The sequence below is a fragment of the Tachysurus vachellii genome, chromosome 11 (assembly GCF_030014155.1).
Source record: "Tachysurus vachellii isolate PV-2020 chromosome 11, HZAU_Pvac_v1, whole genome shotgun sequence".
In the NCBI taxonomy this organism is placed as follows: Eukaryota; Metazoa; Chordata; class Actinopteri; order Siluriformes; family Bagridae; genus Tachysurus; species Tachysurus vachellii.
In genome coordinates this window covers 11162022-11188172 of record NC_083470.1, presented here as the reverse complement: position 1 = coordinate 11188172, position 26151 = coordinate 11162022, and the positions used below count along the sequence as shown (strand labels likewise).

At 38.2% G+C, this 26151-nt stretch overlaps 1 protein-coding gene across 2 annotated transcripts in view; it reads right to left on the bottom strand.

The window, feature by feature from the left end:
* prex1 (phosphatidylinositol-3,4,5-trisphosphate-dependent Rac exchange factor 1) overlaps positions 1-26151 on the bottom strand; it is a 77341-nt gene that overhangs the window by 20532 nt on the left and 30658 nt on the right. For both annotated transcript variants that reach the window (XM_060881018.1, XM_060881016.1), the window contains exons 6-17: positions 25973-26134; positions 23426-23559; positions 23066-23181; positions 19941-20090; positions 15083-15230; positions 10662-10762; positions 9611-9714; positions 9437-9486; positions 7692-7767; positions 7253-7325; positions 4041-4183; positions 3468-3560 (exon numbers count right to left, since the gene is read on the bottom strand). In XM_060881018.1, the coding sequence (XP_060737001.1) occupies positions 3468-3560; positions 4041-4183; positions 7253-7325; positions 7692-7767; positions 9437-9486; positions 9611-9714; positions 10662-10762; positions 15083-15230; positions 19941-20090; positions 23066-23181; positions 23426-23559; positions 25973-26134 (1350 nt within the window). The remainder of the gene's footprint in view (positions 1-3467; positions 3561-4040; positions 4184-7252; positions 7326-7691; positions 7768-9436; positions 9487-9610; positions 9715-10661; positions 10763-15082; positions 15231-19940; positions 20091-23065; positions 23182-23425; positions 23560-25972; positions 26135-26151) is intronic.

The window sequence follows — 26151 nt, the reverse complement described above, 5'->3', positions numbered from 1 at the left end:
TATGTCCTCTCTCACACACAGGGTCACTGTGACTGTGCTCTGCTTGTGGAAACAAATCCCTTCCTTCTGCACAGAAGTGTTTAGTATTCCAGACCCTTGCCATCTTATTCCAGTCTTTCTGACTGGGGTCTATTTTACCCCTGGTCCTGCCAGCGTTTCCCAGGTTAACTGATCAGGGCTGGCAGCAGAGGACAGATGGAGGCCTTGTTATGTTCTAGGATGGAAAGAGGAGATGTGCACACTGGAGGATGAGAGGATGACTGAATGGGGCAAAAAATACCTTGAACTGAATCCATGTATTTCAAACATGCCTTATCAGTCACTCTAATGATCTTTTACCATGCTTTCATGCTAGCTAGTAACTTGTGTGTTGTCTTATAGTTTGCTTTTATGTGGACGTTTATGGATGTGCTTCTATTGTCGTTTGTGGGTGTGAACCATCCAGCTTTTAACCTACAATCCAGTCTACACATCACTTTTATCTTAATGGTATTAAAGTCTGATTTACACCCTACATGCTAGGCTTCATACTGGATTCACTGTCAGATATGTCAAGCAAGCTGACTCTACTGTTTGTGTGTTTATTCACCAGAAGCACTTATGATCTCTGCTACTTTCTTCCAAGCTTTATTTTATTTATTAGAAATCTCAGTTGAAATGTCACATTTAGCAGTTGTCGCTTTGTTTCCTGGCACTGTTGCTGAAATCACAGCTCATGACACATTTTCTGTGTATCACACTGCATACACAGAAAATGAACAATTGCCTGTTGCTGTGTCACTCACTAGTGTGAATATAGTGTTGTATATATTATTGTGTTATTTTTATAAGCAAACGAAAGGATTTGCCCCGCAAGCCCATTTATACCGGTTCTCTCTGTTCGTAAAAAAAGATGCTGTATTGATGTTCTATTGATGATGTTATATCTTATGTTCTGCAGCCTATTCTTTAATGTATTTCACTTTGTAAACATGATTTTGTATTGTACTGTCCCTCCAGGCTAGAAAAGAAAAAAGGTTTAGAACAAACTGCCACCTCATGCTCCAAAAACATGGGGAAATACAAGCTTGAGAAAACGCGATATATTTAAGTTTCTGTCTCTGATCCTTCTAACTGCTTATACAAGCTGCTTCGCCTTGCTAGCAATCATAGAATGCATGACATATTAGTAATGTTCACTCATAAACGATAAGTGCTGGCTCATGGCTCTTAAAGGTCCTCAGGTGTTAATATAAAGCTAGCATAGGTATAGAGTCCTTACAGTTTTTAACCAGCTATCTCTTCTCCTGTATGTATGATCTGACGTATATACTGTATAAGAGTATATCAGAAATCATGCTGAACTTCATTTATTTACTTTAAGTGATTTTAATTTTATACTGATTATTCTGAAATGTAAATCTGGTGCATTTTAATGAGTAGTGAGCTTTCAGGAGATACTTTTGTATTGACTCCAACTCACTTAGTTGCTTTTATTACTACTCTCATTGGAGGTTGATTTTTGGTGACACTGCTATAGTCAAGACTGGACTATACATACTCACAAGACAAGACAACACAATGAATATCTACTGTATTTGTCAATAAAGCCATTTAACACCAGCTACAAGAGATAGTCAAGATAAAACGTTGAATGAGTTGGTTCTGACTAAAAAATATGGCTTCTATTTTTGTAACTCAGCATTACTGTGAATAGAAGCTTCATCTCAATGTGCTTCTCGATATAAAGGAAAAAAGTGAGCGAGGCATCAGGACTCAGAGGAGAATGTGATGAGGCATGCCTAATTTTCTCTCCACTATCTGAAGTGAGAGCGAGACTCTGGAGAAGGAGTGAATTAAAAAGCGTGACCTGCACCCTGACTGACTGCCTGAGCATCTGAGAGCCAACTGACGTAGGTGTGAGGACACAAAGAGAGCCGGAATAAACCCTCAGTGGTAGAGAAACACGCTGAGAACCACCTCCAGATGATACTGATGATGCTGGTGGTGGTACAGGCCATGATCTTAATGATGCTCAAATGAAGTTCTAAGATTAGCTTCCCTCTGTAAACAAGCCAGCAGTGTGATTAAGAAGTAAATCTGAAACAGCACCATGCACACAGACGTTTGGCTACCAAGAATATTAGTCCAGTTGATAAAAATACTGTTGCTAGGATGATATGCAGCCTAAATGACTTAATTAGTAATCAGACCGGTATATAAATATAGATGTATTATAACTGTAGACTCATGAATCAGATTACAATGCACGTCTTTAGGCATCATTCATCATAATGCATTTCTTTTAATGCTAAAATGTGGGTAATCTATATATTAATCCAACCCAAGAATAATCAGCATGAAAACCTGAATGCAGACTCCATTCACAACATGTATATTATAAGAAAAGGGAGGAAATTCATATTGGTTCTTCTTATAAGAGGTCAAACAAAAGCAAAGATGGATGGTTTGTGGAAAAACAAACTAATAAAAGCTCCAGTATGCTGTTCAGTCTCATGATTTTGCTTAGGCAGAAACATAACAGACCAGACTGAAACGAGCTGATGAAATATAATAACACATGGAAACATATTAGTATGAATGGCTGTGGAAGGAACAACCAGCTATCCTTAACATCTTCGTTATGACCTCGCCAGAGTCAAGCTGTTTGTGATAAAAGCTGCTGTGTTTTCTCTTCACATTACGTATAATAAATGTATAATTTGGGTCTGGCTACTGTCTTTATTTTCTCTCTATGTTTAAAGCCAGTGTGACATACTGTGCATATCATGCTAGGAGAAGTAAGGCCCTTCATTTAGCTTTTGATACTGAAAATTTTGTCTTTTATCTGTGCACAATAATTCGCAGCTAATGTGTGTAGTGCAGCAGGTGGTGGGATTCGTACGTGTGAACAGCAGAACTGTACATCAATCAACTGTGAAATGTAAACTCACCAAAAGAAACCTTTTGTTTTAAAAAAGTCGGTAGGAAGTATGGTTTAATTTTCTATGGCTGTTTCACCTACTATGAATAGAAAATATAAGTAAATAAATAAATCTAATAGCCAGGACCTGAAAACAAAGTGGTTTATCCGCCTGATCTGGCTAATATTTACATGAAGAATGATCTAGAACATGAATTCTTCTTGCTTGCTCCTGTTTAACAGGGATATTCCTTTGAGATTGATGGAAGCACTGATCTGTATTTAATCTAATGATAACCAGCTGTTTAACTCCGACATGGCCCGTAAGTGCCGGCTTGTTCTGGTAGTGTTTGCACTAACTGCTTCTCCTCGCACCCTGATCCGCTTGGCTTAATGTTTGTCGAATATGTCGTGTTTGAGGCTTTGCAAACATTTCTGTCAGCATGAAAAGATGTATTGCATGGAAGCACAGCATCCACTTGCTTTCGAAATGAAATTGTCACAAATCCTACCATTTTAGCATGGATGGATGAGTTTGCTGTTAAAATCCAGTTCATATTCTCACCTCAGCATGGGAGCCCCTGGTTACACTCTTCACCATGATAGACTTGTTCTTCTCCTCAATCTCAAATCCATAGTCTTCCTCCCCTGGATGAATCTGCAGATGTCAAAAGCAAATCATTAGCACTGTGATGTCAAGAGATGAAACCAGAATTCAGGTTGAAGGGGAAATAACTGAAATGCTTGGCACATGTTTGATCAAACAGGAAATGTGAATTTTAAGACCAAATTGGATTTCTGTGGACTTGTTTTCTGTTTCCTATTTATTTTATAAGCACGTCCAACCAAATCCAATTCTCCCTCAAGAAATAGGGTCATAATGAACCTGTTTGCTTCTGATGACCGGTAAACACTCAAAATAGAGTTCGATGCGAATAATCATCTTCTGTGCTGTTCCTATGTTAAGAGGATGTAAGAGCAGTGTGTAAAGATCAGGGTAATTATTAGTGGCCCTGAGCACACACAGAGGGAGACATCAATATGGTCGATGTCTGGGTGAGAGGATCCTTCTATTCACGCACACAAAACACATCATCTGACTTTACTCGGTGTTTGTGTTAATGGTGATCAGACGCACCACTAGGGACTTCGCCATGATGTTCTCAATGAGCTTAAAGTCATTGCGAAGCTGCTTAGTCTTAGTGTTGGTGCCTTCTGTCTCCTCATCAGCATGGAACCGGAAGAATTGAGATTCGTCCTTAAACTCGCTCTTTTCCAGGACTGCAAAAAAGAAACAAGCAAACAAGATCAGTAAAGAAGAGCAATCTAGAATCAGATTAGAGATAGTAAAGTGAATTGGGAAAGGGTTTTCCGGTTTATAGCACTCAACTGTATCTGTAGCAGGAGTGTGATTAACAAAATAACAGGGACAAAAAATAAATGGATAGACATAAAGTGGCCAAAAAACATTCTTTTCAATGAGAACAAACAACAGTGACAGAAGACAATATGACATTTAGGAAGTCAAAGTGTGTAGGGTGAGAGGCTAGAAAATATGATAGTGGGAGACGTTAATGTTTTTTATTTTTTTAATAATGGCGAGAGAAATAAAAAGGTGGCTCTGGACTAACACTGTTATGCTTTGGAGGCCATTTTGCTAGCAGAGTTTGCTATACAGTCTTTTAAATATTTATTTTTGGTATTTTCTGTTACCCCTCACCTGCAACCCTCTGCAGTTTTGGGGTAACAGAAAATACCAACTGTTGTCTGACTGTATCAGACCTACCAACCTTTATACCTTCTGTATGTGCCTCATAATATGCCAAAAAAGTGGACTCTCTCTTGCCCTTCCCCACAACTCTAGTGCTAGTAATGTTTTGGCTTAAATCATGTCTGTCACAGTAAATGCTGAATGTTTTGAGTTCTAATGTTCTCATAATCACTGTGAGACTTCCTGTGGAAAAAAGTTGGAATACATCTGTCTTAGAATAAAGTGTCACTGCTCACCTGTAGGTTATGATAAAAGCTTTCTATCCCGATAGGAGTTTAATGAGGATGAAAATGGGTCAGTCATAAGCTATGATTTCCACAGGCAGGGTATCACATCCCAACATCACAGCAACTACTGTTGATGTTTTTTTTAACAACTTTTGCTCATCAAAAGCTCATCAAAACCTTTGTGCAGTGCATCTGTGAACAGATGCATTAAAACTGTTCTAACAGCCTGTGATCGCACAACACCTCAATAAGACAAAATATTTGTTCATTATTGAATGCGTCTGTATGTAGTTTCCGGAGCCGTATTCCAATAGTCAGGCGAGATCTAAGATAGCACATCAGTCAGAAGAGACCTAAATATATAAGAGACCTAAAGAAGAGACCTAAATAATAAGAACATAGAGTGAACACCAGGTTAACATTTACTGATGTTCCCAACAACTACATTTCCATTAAAATTGAGTGTTGAGTTCATGAGATTTTGGTGTCTTCCACTTCAGAGAAACAAGTTGAAATCTCTTGAAATCTCTGTCTTTACATATATATAATACTGTGCAAAATCCTTTTTTTTTGTATATATTATTTGTAAATTCTGCATTACTGAGCTTGTACCAAACATTACTTTTCCGACAATAAATTACATGATAACGAAAAAATATTTGTAAAATGTCAATAAACAGAGCAACATATTGTGTAACAAATCACTTCTCAGCCCAGAAGTAACAAATACTTCTATAAAAACATAACAAAGGTTCATCACAAAACTTCATAAAGTGTACATGAGACTAGTCATTTTTTTATTTCATTTTTGGCACCACATCAAATATTAGCTTTGTTTAGTTTCATACTGGTCAGTTCTTATAGAATTTCTTATAAATCTGGAAACCAGATGATGTTGGGTTCCCTTTTTGAGTCCAGTTCCTCTCAAAGTTTCTTTCTCAGATCTTCTCAGGTTTTTTTTCATTCCACTGTCACCTCTGGCGAATATATTTCAATTTGAAACTTAAAACTAAAAAAAATATACATATATACTTAGATATATTTCTGTAAATGACATGAGCTGATTTTGTAAAGTCTCTGTGTGATGGACTGTTTAACTGACACTGTGCATTTGCTTACTGATCTTTTATACAGTCCTGTATGGCTTAAGAATGCAAAACCACAGGTAGCACATAAACAGCAGTGCGGTTCATTTATTAGCATTCAAATCACATGATAATGAATAGGTCTCAGTTCAGCTGGTGCTTCAGCTTCGGCTGATGACTTATGACACTCGCCTGTATTTTTTTTTTTTACGTCTGTCTTAAACAGCAGGAGCCGTGCTGGTTGAAGAAAACCTGCCACTTAGGATTTTTTTCCCTAAAACTGAAAGTGACGGGCTTGTTTGCAGGAAGTGTTTGGAGAGACAAAATGTTCTGTTGCTGCACAGCGTATCCTAGCTAAACATAAAGATTTGTTTTGTGACTGGACTTCAGAACAAGTAGTGCTGTTATTGATTTAACAGGAAGTGTGTGTGAGCGTGTGTGTGTGTGTGTGTGTATATGTCTTCTCTTACTGATGTTGTGTCTGTGTGCTTTAGTCTTTTTTTTTTTTAACACTTTTATTCCATTCCAACTTGCTGATACTGTTCTAACAGCTGGAGACATCTGCTAATAGACGTGAGGATACTCTGGCCCTCAGCCAGGCTCACAGCCTCAGGGATTTATCAAGAATATTACAGGATAAATAAAAAAACCCTGTTTCAGTAGCAGCATAATCGATTTATTTCAGATAAACTGCTGTGATATTGTATTAATGTCCGCACATCAAATTTCCTAGTAAACTGAAATGCGATTAAAGAGATTAAGTAAATAAATGACATCCGACAGCAAACTTGCAGCTCCTCCTCAGCACACTTTCAAGATACTGTGGTTCACAGCTGTTCTAATTTAAGACCCTTTAACACACAAAAACATGGCCACGGTTCACTCTCTGGCCCCAGACACCAAAGTGTTGCAATAGCAAACAAGCCAAGCCAAGGCTCATTGGAAATTCTGTTTATGGCAAAATCAGCAGGTCAGCCTGGAATCGTGTACACACACATTACCGTGTTGATTTTTTTTCTTCACTCTCAATTTCTTTTGAAACTTTCAACTCAGAGCCCAGCTTGACTACTACTGCCAAATCCAGCAATGTTGTTGATTTTAAGATGGATTCTGCCTCATCTGGTGATATCCTTCTGATATCATCGCTTCCCAGGTTCAAGATCAACAACATGTTCATATTTGATTCCGTATTTGTGATCCATTGACACTTTCTAAACACCACGCTCCCATAAAGTAAATATCGTGAGTCATGACGAATAGACATTACCGTGGTGCATGAAGCCGTTGTTGCACAGGCCGACCCCGAATGTGACGGCATCCTCGCGGGTAGAACAGTCTCCCTGAGAGATGTTTACGCAAAGTGAGAAAGAGAAAGAAATTGAGAAGACAAGAGAGAATACAGAGACATAATGTGAGTGAGAGAGAGAGAGAGAGAGAATGTTAAGTAAAACCACATGCACCCCTGAACCCAAAATTTTAAAAGGCTGCTCTGTCCTCAATAAAAGCCCTATTTTTAGAGGTTTATATACAAATCTATGACATTACTAGTTAAGTAACCACACAGTTATGAGCTACATGAATTTCTCTCTGTCTCCCTCTGTGTGTGTGTGTATATGTGTGTGTCTGTCTGTATGTGGGTGTGTGTGTGTTTGGAATGGAAGTCTGTTGCTTCTCCACAGGTGTATAAGTGTTTTATGTCTTCCTACCTGTGAGACGAGCCAGTCCACCAGTTTACTGGCTGGTAACACAGATTTAAATGTCTTCAGGTGGTGGTCTCTGTCTCTGCATGGAAAAAAAAGGAATAAATAAACAGACCTACACAATCCTTGTTTTTCCATTCACTTTTTTCACTTTGCAGACAAAACCCACTTTTGTATGCCTTGGAACAAAATGAAGAATAGAATGAAATGTAATCGACGGCAAGTTAAGCTGGTGTCCTTTAGAGTAAATTGACTGTGGAGGATGTAACCCTTATTTACGTATGTATTTTTGCTTTATTGTCTAATTTATTTGCTGCCAATTCCTGGCATGTAGCTAGTATTGATGTTAAACATCAATATTGACTTTAAGGCACAAACTCGCTTATTTTGTACACATGAGCCATCACACACCAGGCACTGGACTTGTGCCACTCTGATCAACACAACTGTAAAAAAAAAGAAAGAAAGAAAGAAAGAAAGAAAGAAAGAAAGAAAGAAAGACACACAAAAACCAAACTTGCTTCCTTCCTTCCTTCATTCATTCATTCATTCTGCTCTCTTAGTTTTAATGGCCACAAACCTTACAGAGTGATTTAAAAAAAAATATACTACATGACTCTAACGACACTAACATTAACACTAACATTACACAAGGAACTGCAACCTTTCTTCTTTGCTCCAAAATCAATCTGGTAGCCATTTGAGCCTTCAGAGACTTTTACCATGCCGTGTCACAGCAAAAGCATCTAAAGCAGATAACACTTCAGCCTGACCACTGAGAAATATTTTATTCAAATGTAAATTAAATTCATACACCAAATGATACACGTGGTGTGGTAAGAAAAGCAAAATATTGGAAAGTGTTACTGCACACATGCTTTAGTCTGACCGCAATGACAAAAAAAGTAAAGCTGATTAGTCCGCCACAAAACATCCTACATTATGGAGGATTCATTGTGTGCTAGTTAGGAAAGAGGAAGCGTGCTAAGACGAGGCAGTCAGCAGCTTATTCGCGAGTTTAAAGCAAGATAGGGAAAGATGTGAGAACAGAAAACGGAAGGATGTGGTGTAATTAAACAAAACACAATGCCAGAGTGGAGTGAGGCGCTGGTGCTCTGGTGGGGTGATTTCTTTTTTGTATGAGTGCTGTAGATGATTCAACTGTAATTAATATAGAGCTTTCAACAGGGCAGCTTAACACAAAATCCTCATATACACTTAGATCCATAACCAACAAGCCAGAAGTGAAAATCCTGAAAGTAACCGGATTAGAGAGAAGAAACCTGTCCCCTGTAGGGTGCAAGGGGTTCTAAATCATTACACTTCTACAACTACATACTGCTAAACCAAACATATTAAGTGTGTTGTAAAAATGTTCTGCATGAGCATATTGTGAATAAGAGTCCTGGGATGAGCATGATAATGTATTCATGGTTACAGCAGCAGCTCTTGGGTAAAGGGAAAGTATCTAGGTGAAATTATCTACTGAAGAAGAGATGAAGTATGACTAAATCTAAAGCTAAGATTCCCCTCAATAATATGTGAGCAGAGGAATATATATTTCCAGCCTTGATCACTTCAGTCCAGTCTGTAGTGTTACAGTCATTCATGGAAAATGCTGCAACTCCGTTTTGAGTATATACAGTATACTATGACCATAAACACACACAAACACACGCACACAATAAATTATCCAGTTAAGAAATATGCTGCGGAAATCTAATGATGGCTAAATCATGTGTAATACTTACTTAATCACAGGTGTGAAGAGGCTGTGAAGACGACAGTACAGTCTCACACCCTACAAACATACAAAAACAAAAACCATTATTTTTTCCTCACATCTTTAAACAGCTTAACCGCGTCAAAATGCTTACAGTAATATTCACAAGTATTGTGTGATCGTGTGGAATGTAAGGAAATACCTTGGATACGATATCCTCCATCTCACTCCTAGCTTTGTAAGTGCCGTCATCGTAACGGAAGCGGTACAGTACCTGCTCGTTCTTAAACTGGTGTTTATCCGAAACTAAAAAAGGGAAGAAAATAATAAACTTTATACGCCACATGATCTCTTCAGCTACATAATGTGATTATTAAAAATGTGTTATTTGTTTAGCTTGTCACATTTTCCCATTGGAAATCCAAAAGATAAGTTGGTGTTGTGAAAGCAAGAACCTTACAACAGAGAGAACTAAATAAATTTAGAGAAACTTCACGATTCAATTCAGACATCTGATGAGTTTTCTAACTAAAGTGGCTTTGTTTATCTTATGTAGCACTTACAAAATCGATTTCTGTATTTTTATTCTAGAAAATAATGATGTATCGACATTTAGGGATAGATATTTACATATGGGATAGTTTGTTTTATGTGCTCAAAATAAATTTGAAACTATTTTCACAGTCTCACATTATTATCAGTGAATGATACTGAGATTCAAACCCCAGGTGTCCCATGTGACCTTGTGTCTCCTGAATCCTTACAACATGGACCACTTATTAGTCCAGAATAATATTCTCCAATTTCATATCTCACACACACACACACACACACACACACACACACACCACTTGCTTGCAGTGGGGTGTATGCACAGTCCTATGTCATTATCCCTGGTTCAGCTTTGGATAAGGTAAACACATCACTTCATCCATTATTCATGACTAGCTTGTTTTCCGTCACAACACTCCTGCCTTGGGGGACAGTGAAGAGCAAATCTTGATGATGAGCTCAGGTTACAGTGCAATGTTGACATGGGATATAATCCAATTTTTAGGGACATTTTTTTGCTGCACTTCAGCTTTTAACCACAAAATAAATAGAATTATTTCATTTTAAATTATTTAGAATTATTTAATTGTATTAAATATATAGCATTATAAAATTAGGTTGTGTAGATTGTGTAGAAAGATAAAATTTTAAAATAAAGATTGAAAAAGAGTAGGAGATTAAAGGTTGGATGAGACTCTCACCATGGTGGATGAGACCATTCTCCAGCAGTGCTTGGCCTAAATTGATCCCTTCCTCTGGTTTACTGATCTCTCCACTCTCCAACAGCCAGGCGACAAATTCACTGCAACACACACACACACGCACACACGCACACACACTCTAGATAAGCCTCTATAGAACACTACACACCACACACTTATTACCATATTCAGAAGTTTTTGTTTGTTATTCTTACATTAATCGTTGTCCATTCAGAGAATCTCAGTCTTAATGAATCCAACAAATAAAAAGTCAACACTAAATACCATTGACATGGCAAAGAATTTGTGTCACAGTCTGTAAAATAGAAATACTTCTGCTATATGTGACAAATTGTCACCAGAATAAGTCATATGGAAACTGCTGTGACACTTTTATGTAAATGTAAGACACTGTGCAGAGTGGACGGATACAATGAATGTGTCTTGGCTTGTTAATAAATGGAAATTGGTGTAAATCATGGCAAGGTTAAGGTTTAGTGATTTTACTAACAATATTTGTAATATTTTGTCCTGCTCAGAGAAAAGCTGAGGTCTCAGTGGTTCCTGCAGGATTTACAAATGGGAGAAAAAGCAGACGATGTGGAACCTCAACATGTCTGCCTGAATCATGCACTTGCATCGCTATATGTAATCAATATTCGTGCAATATTCATTCATATGTAATCAAGATATCAACTTTAGTACAAACTAGCTAGCTTGCAAACTTAACTGATTTCTGAGAGGAATTGTTAAGTGATATTATCGTAACAGTTAATATGAGCTAAAAAGTAAACATGAACTAATCTAACAAGATTTCTAAGGAATATTAAGTCATTAATCAAGCTACCATAAGCTATTCTCACCAGATATCTGAAAATAGTGACGTATTCATATGTTCTGACAATATTTACTGGTACAGCTGGCTAGCCACCTGAGATAACATTCTGAGTGGCATGTTAAGTCATATTCATAATGTCCTGATAATATTTACTGCTAACCCTGGTTAACATACTAACTTTCTCTAAGCTGCTTTATTCTCTAATTTCTAAGAAGAATGCTAAAAGTCTAAATCAATTCACTGCATACTCGTATATTCACTGGTACAGCAGGTTAACCTGAGCTAGCATAGCAGAATTTCTCAATGGAACATCAAGTCATATAAATATTATACTGGTACGAAGACTATTAAGTCATATTCATTTGTATGGACAATGTTTACTGCTAAACTGAACATACTAACGCGATCTAGCCTGACAGGATTTCTGAAAAGAATGTTAAAATTAACTGGAATAGCTGACTAGCTAGCTAACCTTGAGCTCATCTAGCAGGATTTCTGAGAGGATTGTTAAGTCATATTAATGTTTACTGGTGATATTTACTGCTAACCCTAGTCAGTTTTCTAAAATAGCCTAACCTGACAGGATTTCATCGTAGTGCAGTGTGACGCACTCGCATGAAAGTGATATCTAAACTCTTCTGCATGCATGAACTCACAGATGATTGACTTTGATATCTTGACTCCTCTATGGAATCTTTAATCCCATATATCGGATCATAGACACACACATTTGTCCCACTCATGAATGCACCAATCCGGTCTGTGATCTTTACACAGAGCTCTAGGCAGTGCATGTGAATGTGCATGTGTTTTGGGGCTGTGGGTTTTTATGTAACACCGAAGATAGGGAAGGTATTTGTATAAAGTTACAAGAAACTATAAAAGCTATACATGTGCATTTCATGCAAATCTACATGCATAAAAAGCACACAATTACATGCCATTATGTATAGAGCTTGTACTTAAAGCTCACATATGTACAGAATTAGGCAGGACTTTATTTACATTTAGATGAGTGACAAATTAACGGGGAAAAAATGCTAAAAAGTGAAGAAATAACGAGATATAGATTCCTCCAGAGAGGTTTATTATTTAATAATGCAATTAAAGATTAAAATGGTGTAAATTATTTGCTCTGGCCTTCACAGTGGGCAGATCTGACTGAGATTTTGTACCTGACGTGTTAGACAGCTCTCTTCGCAACCATTATCAAAAAACACCAATAAAGGGAATATTGTTGTGAAGAATGTTGTTCCTTGCTTTAGGACAGTTCCAGAGACTTGCAGAATCGATGCCATGACACACTGAAGATTTCATGGTGACTTTTATTGCCTGAACATGTCACTTTTTCCATTCATTTGTTACTCATTTATAGTTTTCATGGCTTTTATGTGCATATGTGCTCAGTGAAAGAATAGTTTGAGGAAAATAAGGAATCAGAAAAAGAGGGGAAAAGACAGCAAGTCTGCTCTACTTATGTAAGCCTCTAATCCAAACTGGCGGGGGAGAGAGAGGCATCCCTGAGGGGAATTAATGAGTGTTTATGTAGCTCATTAATATTCTCCATGGTTCAAGCACATACAGTTTCTCACATGGGGCAAAGTTGTGAAAGAATGCTATATATATATATAAGACTATATATATATATATATATATATATATATATATATATATATATATATATATATATATTACATAATATGTATTATATATTTATATACGTCTTCAGATTTTTTATTTAAAATCACATTCATTTGAAATACTTAAAACAAAGGACATTAATGTTCAATATATTCAATATTTGAAGTTCTGCACTATTCCTTGATTTAAATGTAAGCAAATTAGTGATATCGATCATGTTAACTGCTTTGTACAAATGGTGAGATTTTCCTCATGTCTAATCTCTTCTACTGAAGAATGTGTTCAGTCTGATGTACACTCTGATTCATTTGATCTAAAATGGATCTAACCTCACTGTGTGTATGTATGTACACGTGTGTATGTGTGTGTATGTTTGTTTAAGCAAGGGAGAGATTCTGCCCAATGTATTATAAGCAAGCTGCCTGTGCTTATTTACAGACCTGCAACAATGCTACTTTTTGTACAGAGGCAATTAAAAAGAAGAAAGCAGTCAGGACTATAAGGGGGGAAAAAAATCCCATAAATCACCGTAACAAACAAGGAAAGAACAGATTCTTGAACGTTACCCAGCCTGTACATATGATTTTGTTTTAATCCAAAGCTTGGATGTTACAGTTTTTCTGTAACAGGGCATGTACTGCTCTGATGCTCAGCTGTCTGCACCTGATGACGCAAAGACCAAGCTTGGTGAGCAATTGTGCTGAAAACGTGAAATCCATCCAGTCGTATGTTTAAAGCCTGCAACAACACAGCTGAGCATACAGACTATACACCTCCATAATATTTTTATTGCACTACAGAGTACTCTGTATAATGTTAACTACATTATACGCCTATCAACTAAAGCTTCGTTTTCCCCAAGAAGGCCCATAACCTTTTTTTTGCTCCTCAATCAGTGTAATGTACACTGGGGGGAGAATTTTAATTGCTCTGAGGAATCTTGCTCACACACAAACACACTTGAGTTCAGTAACACACACACACACACACACACACACACAGTTTGAGAGTTCAATGAATGTGCACAACATCCATTGTTCATTCACGGTGCCGAAAGGCAGTGTAAATGTGTGTGTGTGTGTGTGTGTGTGTGTGTGTGTGTGTGTGTGTGTGTGTGTGTGTGTGTGTGTGTGTGTGTGTGTGTGAGAGAGAGAGAGAGAGAGAGAGAGAGAGAGAGAGAGAGAGAGAGAAGGGGTACTGAATGAGGAAAACCTTTTCTAATGAAGGATGTTTGCTGGGAATGTCTATGTCTGATGGGGTGCTTGGCACTGAGCTTGGGAAAGCATTTTCAAGCATCCTGTGTGTGTGTGTGTGTGTGTGTGTGTGTGTGTGTGTGTGTGTGTGTGTGTGTGTGTGTGTGTGTGTGTGTTCAGGAGGCCTCTCAGATTTAAGGTGACTTGAAGTCTGATAAAACTCAAACTCTTACAAAATAAAGATTCAATCTAGAACCTCACAACCTTCCACAGTTTGTTCCCTCAAAAAGTGTTTTCCTGTCAAAAGTGGAACCCTTTTATAAAGCTTTTATATACTTGCCTATTTAAAGAACAGTTTCGATTATTTCACTTAAGAGTTAATACATGCAGACAGATTATTTGTAATTATAGCCCAATGATACTGAATTCTCCAATCTGACTGGCCAGAAGGCGTTGATTAATACTATAACAGCACAGCTGGAAGAACAGTGTGGCTGCTCTTGCAGTTTCTCTGTAACATGACTAGCTTTTTGACATGTTACCTTCAAACTAAAAATAAAGTCCGGGGATGGTATTAATAACAACTGTAAAAAAATGTTATGACATAGGTGACAACAGGAAATGACATGTTTTAGGAAAATAATCAGCTCTGCCATGGCAACAGCAACACACTAGTCTGTTCATGTTTTATTCCTTGCTTATGCACACTAGGGTTTTAAATAAATAAATACATATATCTAAGGACTCACTTTCCCAGAAAGCACTTGGGCACAATGGTGAGCTTCCTCCGTCGATCTTTGATCAGATGGCGGCTCTTGGTCATCATCATGTGGTAGAGCTTTTCTCCTTTCTCTGCGATCATAACGTAAGCATCCCGCTCCATTCCCAGTTTGAGGCCTGGACACAGTGCAAGACAATTAAGAACACACAACATACAAAAAGAAGCTCCTACTACAGTTTAAATGCCCCAGGAACATCATGGAAAAAACAGAAAAGAGCAAAAAAGTTGTTTTTGAGTCCATTACAATTTCCACAAGTAGATGAAGCTAGTAGTACTTCCACAAGTAGTTGGGAATCGGATATAGACTATGATTTGCCTAAATATTTAAATAGTTCTTTGATATTTCGCTTCCTTTCTGCTTTTTCTCTCACTGGAGTGGCTGATGAGGGACATGTACATCCTCATAGACACACACCTGGGTTCTCTGTCTCCCAAGTGGGGAGAAATGTTCATCTATAGAATTAGCCATGTAGCAGAAGTCCGGGACGCTGTGTTCATTTACATGTGCACTGGGTAACTGAACAGGAGCAAATGCTTGGCTTGCTAAATATAGTGCCTGCACACTGGGGAACTGTGTGTAAATACGCACAAATGCCCTAAAGGACAAACAGGCTGATGGGTAAAACAGCAAACCAGAGCTCTATCAACTTGACGCCCAACTTATAAACAGAGCTGCACTTGTGAACATGACCTGGGTCAGACTGAAGGAGGGGAACAGTTAGAAGCCGAAAACAGCTGGAGATGAAAAAGAGGAAGCAGCTGTGCACTTCACAACTCCACGTGGACTAAAAGAGAGCACTTCCATTTCCTAATGCAAGTCTGCTGCTGCTTGTGTGTTTCACAGCTTCAGGAACTGCTGAACTGCACTCTACTACTGAAATATAGTATGTCTGTTTTTATCAAATCAAATCAAGATGCTTAATGCATCACATATTAGATGATTCTGAAAGTCTAACAGCAGTATATCAAATAAACCTTGACTTACTACCAACTACTCATGCTGCTACCACAAGCGTTGAGCAGAGAGCTGTGAGCGGAAAACAAGACTGCGAAAACGTCAGAATTATGAGCTTCATTACTTCTGACTTGAAGGCAATAACAACACGACCACGAGCGACCACCAAAAAACGATGCAAAAGGTACCCTGGTGCAAAAACAGCACAGAAAGCATGCATTCGTTGAAACAAGCCTGGTGTGAGACTACCACAATTACACAACACAACTGCAGCTGAGCTAAAATCCAAACCAGTAAAATCATGAGGTGGTCAAATCTCTGGCGGTGAATCACTACTATGAGCATTTACAGTCCAGTGGAACAGTTCTGATGATATGAAGAAGACTACGGTAATTGTTTATTCATTAGGTTGCACATTTAGATCATACACAATGGGAGAAAGCGGGTAAAAAAGAAAAGATGCAGTGGCCTCATGTGCTGCACATTTACCTTCACCGTCCCCAGCTGCTAGCTGTCTTCTGACAGAGGGGTAAACTACATGCTGTGATTACACCTTGAGGATGGAAAAAGCAAGCTGGCTATCTTTGTTTCACCACACAAATGACTGTCTTCTGTATATTTTTGTATATCCTCATAACAGATTGAAACTTATTGTATTAATATTACTATTGTACATTTATATACTTGGTATACATTCTCTATATAATATTTCTTGTAATTTCAAGTCACCTTGCCTTGATATTATCTTTTTCTTTTACTTTATCTTATCTTATCTCTTATCGTATCTCTTATCGTATCTCTCTCTTTTTATGTCTTTTTTTTTAAATCTGTGTTTTAATCTAGTAGTCAGATATAGTTAAAGTCTCTATAATTGTGTATAACTCAAATGTAACCGTTCAGAGTTTAAAAACTGTGGCTTTACTGGTTTGATTTGAATTATGAACATGCCACCAAGTATCGTTATATGATATTCATACGTCATTTTTCCCCGGTTGGTAGGATGTAGCCGTGGGTGGCCATTCAGGAGGGATTATGTGTGAAGATGATGACTGAGAAGGCTTTGGGACAGAAGAGTGAACAGCTGGTGTGACTCCACAGTCCACCTCCAAATGAACCATGGTTTGAGACGGTCTTCTACACAACCCAAGCCATCAGACACTGTGACATAATCTCCGTCGCGTTAGGAGATAAGAGATAACGTAGAGCGACACTTCTAGCAGTGATAACGGGTTTATGACCAGTGCTTGACCCTGTCTGAGCCAGCTTTCTCCAGCAATCAAATCAAGCTCTGAGCTTGTGACTACTAGCAAGGTTGTTGCGTCAACTGTAATCTGATGAAAAATCATAACCATACAATTCAATTCTTTGGTTTTTGTTACATCACTGTATTTAGCAGAGGCCAGAAAATGAATATGTGCCTGTCTTGGGGTGTGAATGTCCTATCACACTCCACAGCGGTGCTTAATGGCTCTAAATTTCTTAATGCTGCTTAATTTCTCGTTCTTCGAGCAATATATTTGTAGAAAATTTCCAAAAAGATACGAATGGATAGATTTTTTCACAAAAATGTTGATTCACAAGAATGATGATTGAAAGCTGATATCAAACATATTTCTGCTCTCTGACAGAAGCCCCAACCACTAAAATTCTGTGTAACTTAACCCAACAGAGGTAAAAGCATCTCACCGCAAATTGCAGGAGTAAAATAATTTGCTTATACTGATTGAAAATGTCAGATAAATCGATTTCCATTCCTCCGGAATGGTACACCAGTATATAGGTAAAAAGGGTTAAACTATGTGGCTGGGAAAACTGTTAATAGTGTCTCTGATTTCCTTATCGTAATTGATAATGGCTCATTCTGGTCCAAGTTCCAGTCTGTATTCTACATGAAGTCTATTGACTGGAACGTTAGTATATAGATCCTCATTTGTCATGTCAGCACAAATCTTTCAAGCGAAGCCTGCCTGCCAGTGGCAGATGCTGATCCACATAATCACATTAACATGCTGCTTCCTTCATCCTAAAGTGCCATTGGGTTTGATTTTAATTAAATTGAAGGCACTCGGAAAGGCTGTCAAAATAAGGTAGCACTTTAGCATGTCAAACAAAGCATCGCACGGAACATGTAATTAACAAGCGTGTCCGAAAGCCAGACCTGAGGCCTTTAGAGAAAAAAGACAGGGAGAGAGAGGGAAGAGAGGTGTGACTGATGGGGCACCTGTTGCACTGGGCTTCATTTCAAACGACCGAAACACGAGCTGCCCCATAAAAAAAAAAAAAAAGCTTCTGCTTTCACACGGCACCAGAGCAGAACGTAATGTGATGTGCTACCGCTAAGGCAAAGCTTTGAATGCCTTGACTGCTCTACATTTTCAAACTGCCCAATAGGAAGTGATACTTCAGTCTGAAACATTATACTAAAGAAACAGAGTGTCAGTAGATTTCTAGTTCTGCAGTTTATAGCTGTGTTATGATGGTGTTCGGATGAAGTGGACTGTGCTACTGAAAACCCAAAAACGCTCATCACGCGGACAAACCAAGAACAGGTGGCCCGTGCGAGACAGGTGTTTCGACTCTGTCATGGAAAACAACAAAGGCATTCATGAAAACATTAGACAGAAGAGGCCAATGAGGTCCTTTATAGCCTAAAAAATAAGTGCCTGTTTAAAATATTGTAATTATGCAGTGAGCACACTCAAAAACCACCACAGACCTGGACTACGAGCCCTGACTTTCCGAGCTGGGAACGGGTCAATAACAAAAGTCACAGCAGCAGCCAAAACAGACAGGAACGTTGAAGTGCTCGTTTTACTTGTTAAAATAAACCTCCTGTCTGTGATGATACAACAAGAACAAAAGAGGTTTTCTCATGCTGTCCGTTTACTTCACACGCTGTCTAAAATTTCCAGCCAAAACCACTCAAACCACACTAAGTAACAATCACAACATATACCAAAAAGGTGTCTGATACCATAGCAATTTTCCAACATTAACATTTTTATTACAATGAAGATATACGACTTGTCATGTAACTGAGAAATGGCAAAGACCTGCATCTAGAAGACTTCAGCAGAAACATTTACGGCATTTGGCAGACGTCTTTTATCCAGAGCTACATAAATATTTTTTTTTCTAATTTTGTACAACTGAGAAATTGAGAGATAACTTTGTGGACCTGGGATACAAACTCACAACCTTCCAATTGTTAATCCAATGCCTTAACCACTAACATCCAAATAAACTTAATGTTACAGCTTAACCTCTGACTGTTGTAAAGAAGCGACACTGCAATCTCCTTCTAAAAAGTCCAAATAACCATCTCCTCATATCAAACAGCAGCCTAAACTGTCAGAGATGTGCTGTTACAGGCAAATAATCACAAATAATCATAAAAACAAACAAGAAAACTAGTACTAGTTTAAATGCAAGTGAAACTAGTCCTTATGATGATTTATGAGGATGTGAAAGTGTGTTGTCAAGAAACCAATCAAAAGAGAATCAAACATTTTCGACCTTAAGGCAGGTTTCCTAACTGTTTTCTTCCTCCCACGTATGTAATACACTTGTTCTGATCACTTTTGGCACCATTTCTACATAATGATTAATATTATTAAATGATCAACTCCTTTAACCATTCAGGGATTCTGGATGTAAAACCGCCGCTGTACATTCTTAAAAAGAAAAACAGCTGTACAATCTTAAAAACAAATCTGTTTGAGATGACATGAATGCATAATGATTTCAGCATGCACTTTATACGATGTGCACATCAAGCATGTCTTAGTTGATCCGAATCGATTCAAGGTAACAAAAAAAAACGATGGGACTCCAAACCGATTCTGTAAAAACAAAGCACATAAGCACTCACTCTCTCTCTGTTCGCGTTCCTTTAAAATGGCGTCCAGCCATTTTTGCTTGTCTTCTGCATTCTTGGCCATGCACACAAACCACTTGTTTTTGGCAGTGTTGTGAATCTTCCAGCCGTTGGTCACAGTGTAGTTGTTGCTGTGATAATCAGCTGGGATGAAAAAGACAAAACAAAACACGGTGAACAGGTTAAAACTCCAGCAGCTCAATCACTTCTAAATATATATGAAGCAGATTTTAACACCAATTTCAATAACACACAGCATATGGAATGAATTTCGTCTAGCTGAAACGTAAATGTCAACCTTGCTCTTGAAAAATCACTTGTTTTGGTGACACTTTATTAAGCGACACTTAGTAAAGGTTAGTTGTGATCTTGGTATTTGTTAGAAAGCTTAGAATTGTGTAAAGAGTCTAATACATATCAATGATTATAATAATAATACATTAGAGAAATAGAGGCAGTTATGAAAAACGACTAATGCAGACTGAATAAATCTTTTACAAGCACGCAATTTGAGGTTCATTAAACAAATTACTTTGTTCCTTAATTAACCCCATATGTGTTTTCATTAGAATAAAATATCACCAGTTTTTATCTCTGGAGGGATTGTGTTGTTTCAAGAGTGAAATCAAGAGATTTTATTTTTTAAAACATCCATTTCCAAGTAACATCTAAAATGTTGATACCTCGGATACCTCAATTCAGTATATCTTCAATATACAACTGATATAACGGATATTTTACTGTTCAGTATTAGAGGTTTTTCTCCCTAAAAATTGTGTCTGAGCTTGTATAGGCACCGAGAGTCTATAGAAGTTCAAAGGTCGCATCCGTAATGTGGTAAACGTCTTGTTTTAAAAGCTTCCTAAAGATAGACGCATTAGTGCTGTGCTGTCGTGGTGAGCCATTGATTTTGAGTAATAACTGCCCCTTTTTTGCAAACAAAGGTGATGTTATACAGAACAAAATCACAAAAAACATTCAAAACACTACAAAAACACCCAGAATTTCATTTCGAATTTCTAGCTATACAAAATGTGAACCGTTTAAAGAACGATATTAATAGGCAACGTTTTCAAACTACCTGTCCAGTCATTAAACAAACAGTGTGTGTGTGCGGATGTGTTTGAGAGTGTGTAGAAAATGTAGGTAGAGGTTTCATCCTTTTAGCACACAGCCCAATTTTATCCCTCATTTGACAGCAGGTAAATGAGGTGGAGTGGGATGAATAAAAAATGAGCCTCTGTAATGGGCAGCGAGTTAATGTTGAGATGGTGGAAATAGATTTGGGAGCACTAAAAGGTAGGGCTTTTAGCCCATTTGAAATAAGACGGGAGGGAGCTGACCACTAAATCGTGACTGAGTGGAGGTTAAAGCTTAGCTGGGCGTCCGAGCAGCCTGATAAGGGTGCAATTAGGGTAATTAAATAAGAGCTCTGGAGTGAGACACTGAGAGGGGTAAAGGAGTGAGGGCCAGTGATCCAAAAAGCACTGAACAGTGCTGGAAGCATTAGGTTGTTTACAGACATGTACACATGAGAAAAGTCTTGTAGATGAGTCTGCAGACTTGTAGACTTCTGCTGCAGTGATGCTGAATTCTCTAATCAGACTGAGCTCGTGGTTTTCGATTCATCATTTAGAACAGCAATTCTGACAACAGTTCTGGTTTTGCTTCAAGATGCTTCATGTGACATCAGCACAACACACTTTCAGCCAAATACCTCTTTACTTCAAGTCATTCATATGTGTCTTCAGTGGTAGCAGTAAAATAAGTATCCTGTTCTTGCAGTTTTACAAATTCAAGTAGTTAAGAAAAAGAAAACTTGCCACAAATTCAAGCAATTTTAGCTTCAACAGCAACAAAAATAAACTGTATTGTTTTTACAGTAACAGCTCTGTTACACTGACTTGCATGGCAGATGCGCTACGTAATCTAAAACTAATGATAAGCAAAATAACGTGTTGTTAATTAACAAGGAAAAGGAATAATCGCTGACAGTTTCTATAAGAAGACTTTTATATAACATTTACAGAAATGTCAGCGTAATGCTCAGTAAATTTGGCTTTCCAGTTTCTTGGTAACATGATATTTTTTGTCTTATTAACTTCAAGAGAGAGCAATAATAAAAGGCTGGTGAGGGAACGATGGATTACAGCATGTAAAAGCACTTCAGTAAATTACGAATTGCAATCCCAATCACTGCAGAATAATGACAGCAAGTTATAATATCTGGGATATGGTGAAATGTATCTACTGTTTCTTTATTATAAGATCACAATAAAGCGAAAACAAGATATTTTAGCCATATTAGAAGCGTTTCATCATTTTTAAGCCGAACATGTTCTTGTTCTGTCGGCAGATCGTTTTAATTTGAAGCCTTTATTTCATTTCTATTCTATTTATTAACTGGTATTTGTTCTTTAAATAATTATTTATGATATATAATGAATTATCCGCAGATAGAACAAGAAAATGTAAAGCTAAAATATAATAATCTATAGTAACAAACTTTGGTAATAGAAAAGTAATAGATCATTTGTACTAGGTTCACGATATCACTTGCATCACAGTATAAAAACGTTGCAATCGAATGAGACCAAAAAAAATAAGAAGATAAGAAGTCTGCTATAAACTGATGTAGGTTACTGATGTGTATAATGAAGCTGGTTCAGTTATTTTGTACACAGATGAATGATAAGTGACAACACCACACCCTGGCTGCCGATGTGTACGTGTGTGGTTTCAACTGATCCTTCGCTAGCTTTTGTTCCTACGGTGACCGCGACACGCACAGACAATCCTCCCCTTAATGTGTATTGAAAGTGAGAACAAGAGCTGTTAATTCTCAGTCTGTACAGATTTCAACCAGAACCACACCCATCATCTGGTACTCACACTCGCGCACATACACTAACGTACACGCACACACACACACACCCCAAAGGTGTGAAACGGATCCATATCACACGGGCGTTCACGCTAATCACGATTCAGTTTCCGGAATTGTTTTTGTGCTGTGTTCATGGTGGCTGTAAACTGCAGCGCAACAATACATGCAACAAAGTACACTTTGCTTTGACACTTTTTTAATATCCGTACAGAAAGCATAGGTGCAAACATACCGGTTCCGTCTTCGACGTTTTCCACCTCCATCACTTCCGTGTTGATTCGGCCACGAAACACATACATCGGGCCGTTGATAGACTTCGTCCTTTTGGTAGATTTCTTCCCTGAAACTCTGGACAATTAAAAGACATGGAAAAGAATTGAAACTGTAAAAGAGAATTTATCATATTGTCCTTAATATCTATCCAATAGATGCTTCAGGCACAAAAAGCCCATAAAAGTAAATGATGCTTGTGTTCAAGACAGACGTTGATCATCTTTATACGCTTATGCTCGTGTCATATGCACCATCGACACTAGTACCTCAGGCGCTGTAGGAAAGTGTGAGAAATATGCGGACAGTGTTGTTCTCTAACCTGGACTTCCTCTTGCAGTACACGAGAAGGTTATCGAACAGGAAGAAGACCCTTTCCTGAATGTTTCCTGCTGAGATCTTCAGCAGATTGCCATGGAGAAGCAGCTCAGTACAGATATCAGTTAGATTTGTTCCCTGGTTCAAAAAACACAACAGAAGACGAACGAGATTATAAGAATGTTATAAGACATAAAACATAACATTCTGACAAGTTTATAGTCTTAATAAGCACTTAGTGCAAAACTCATCCTTCAGAGTTGAGTGTGAAACTTTATACAAGTGAAGAAACAAGCACAAAAAACAAACTGATAAAATGCTACATAACTGTCTTATACACCACCGTATACTGTATTTACTCATCTACTCGACAACCTCTGAAAGTTTATTTCGGAATGCATTCAGAATACAGATACTTTCATAGATGTGAGATTTGTATCATGATGTCACTGTTAACCCTCTCTGTTTCATAGCTGACCCTGCATTTTGACCCCAACGTCTTACCAGGCTGGGACAGCATTTCACTGTGCTGTAATGTATATTAGACAGATAAAGCCTTTCTAAATTCATGGTGTTGTTCACGGTTTGTATTATGAGCAGACTTTACTGGTGCTGCTGTGTGCACTCGGGACAGATCTTCATCCTTACACCATCACTTTCTTTATTAAAGAGATGTTTGAAGTTTAAGGTTGCACAAAAATAAAACTGAAGAGTTTATTGCAGGCTTAACACAATATCAACCGATATAAACAGAGTTAAATAGAAATGTTCCATTACGCCTCTGCTTAACACTGAGTTACTCATTCTGGTGTCAGTTTCAGAATCGACAAATACTAAAGAAGTACTGTGTCTGAAAAAACTGGTACTGATGCATCCCTTCTCCAAACAGATTTAACATGTAATAATAATATATTTAACTTATATAATGCTATATATTACTGTTGTCAAATGTATTTTTAAATTATTGCATATGTATATAAATACCAAGTGTATTACACATGCACACACACACACAATGCTATTTTTTTTATTATTTGTATTTATCAGATCCTATACACTACTTTCTTGATTTTTATTGATGTTACTCCTATTACTTGTGCTGTTGTGTTGAATTTCCCCTATGGTGGATTAATAAAGGTACATCTCATCTCATCTCATCTCAACAAATTGTAGCAGAAAATACAGACTCTCATCTCGGTACTTTTGAAAATAATCTAAAGTCACGTTTTTCACTCTGTTCCTTTTTGTACAAGTCCAACATTTTGTTCTGCAGGGTGTGTTTGATGTCATGAACCTGAACCTGCAGAAGGCTTTTGACCGTCAATAATCGATTTCATCCGGGGAGAATGTTCGTTCCAGGCTGCCTTTGAACAGGATGTGATTTTTCCACGCTTTTCAGGTGTGTGCGTGAGCCTGAGACTCCATTTTGTCTCCTTAATCAATGGCACATCCAGATGGGTCGATCACAGCCCCGGTACGATGTCTGCTCTTGATTCTGCACTCTCTGTCCATTAGAGATGATTTACATTAGGCTCGATAGAAACCTACTTGATTGAGGACTTCCAGCCAGCGGACTAGCGATCTTCTGGAAATATCAGCCTGTGCAAGGCATTTAACCCCACTTTACACAAATACCTCCTGCAGCAGCACTTCTGCTGGTGGCATTACCACGTGAAATGCATATGGAGGCAAAATGCAAGGTGTCATTATCTACCATGTGATGGATTTCACAACCATGGAAATTTCAATCTTAAACCGTGTATCTTTCCCCATATGCTCTGCGATTCTCCAGTCAGCTGGCGCTGCTGAAGCTTAGCACACAAGCGTCTGGACTGGAGCATAATGGAGCTCTGTTGTGAGCTGGGCAACACACTGAATGGGAGGACAGTGAAGCACTGTGAGTGACGCTGCTCGATAGGAAATAACACAGCACACACTGCCACAGAAAACTAGCCGAGAAGTTCCCAAGACCAAAAAAAAAAATCCATGATGAGAAGTACAGGATCGTAATGGGGAATACAGTTGAAATGCACAAAACAAGTAAAAGAGAGAGAGAGAGAGAGAGAGAGAGAGAGAGAGGGGTGGCATACAATAGCATGTTCAGAGGAATCAGCTGATCTCCTGGGTAACAAGCTGACACTACTGCATTAATGCTTCCTGTTTCTCTTTATGGTGTGTCTAAAGAAAATGTCACCATGGATCCTGTCTGAGAAAACAAGGAGATTCAGACACTACATAATCTAACTTAAATAAAAAAACAGACTAGCTCAGGAAACTCTGACCTACTAAAAGTGTGTGTACATTTGCCACGTCCTGTACTATTCTTCGTAGTCATCTGGCCAGATCCTAACAACAGTGGTGGTGTTTTGATGTGGAAAGTGTCAGGTGGTTGATGCTTGAAATACCTCCAGCAGCCTCGTTAGGTCTAACAATGCGTTCAAAATGCTATCACATTTTCGAAACAACTGCTATGGCTCATGTGCTTGGTATATATAAGTGTCTGCATTGTGGATAGGAGAACAATTACCCCACACTAGCATTGTTTACTGACCTCCCAGCCCTCTATGTGGGACTGGAGCTGCTCGAGCGCCTCCAATTTCTCCATTTGTCTCTTTGTCTCATTGATGTTGGAGCACACTTCCTTCATGGCCTGCAGAGCTTCCTCCACGGCCGGGTAATCTGCATGCTTCTTAGGAGTCCTTTTCAACAGTTCCTACAGTGGACACACAA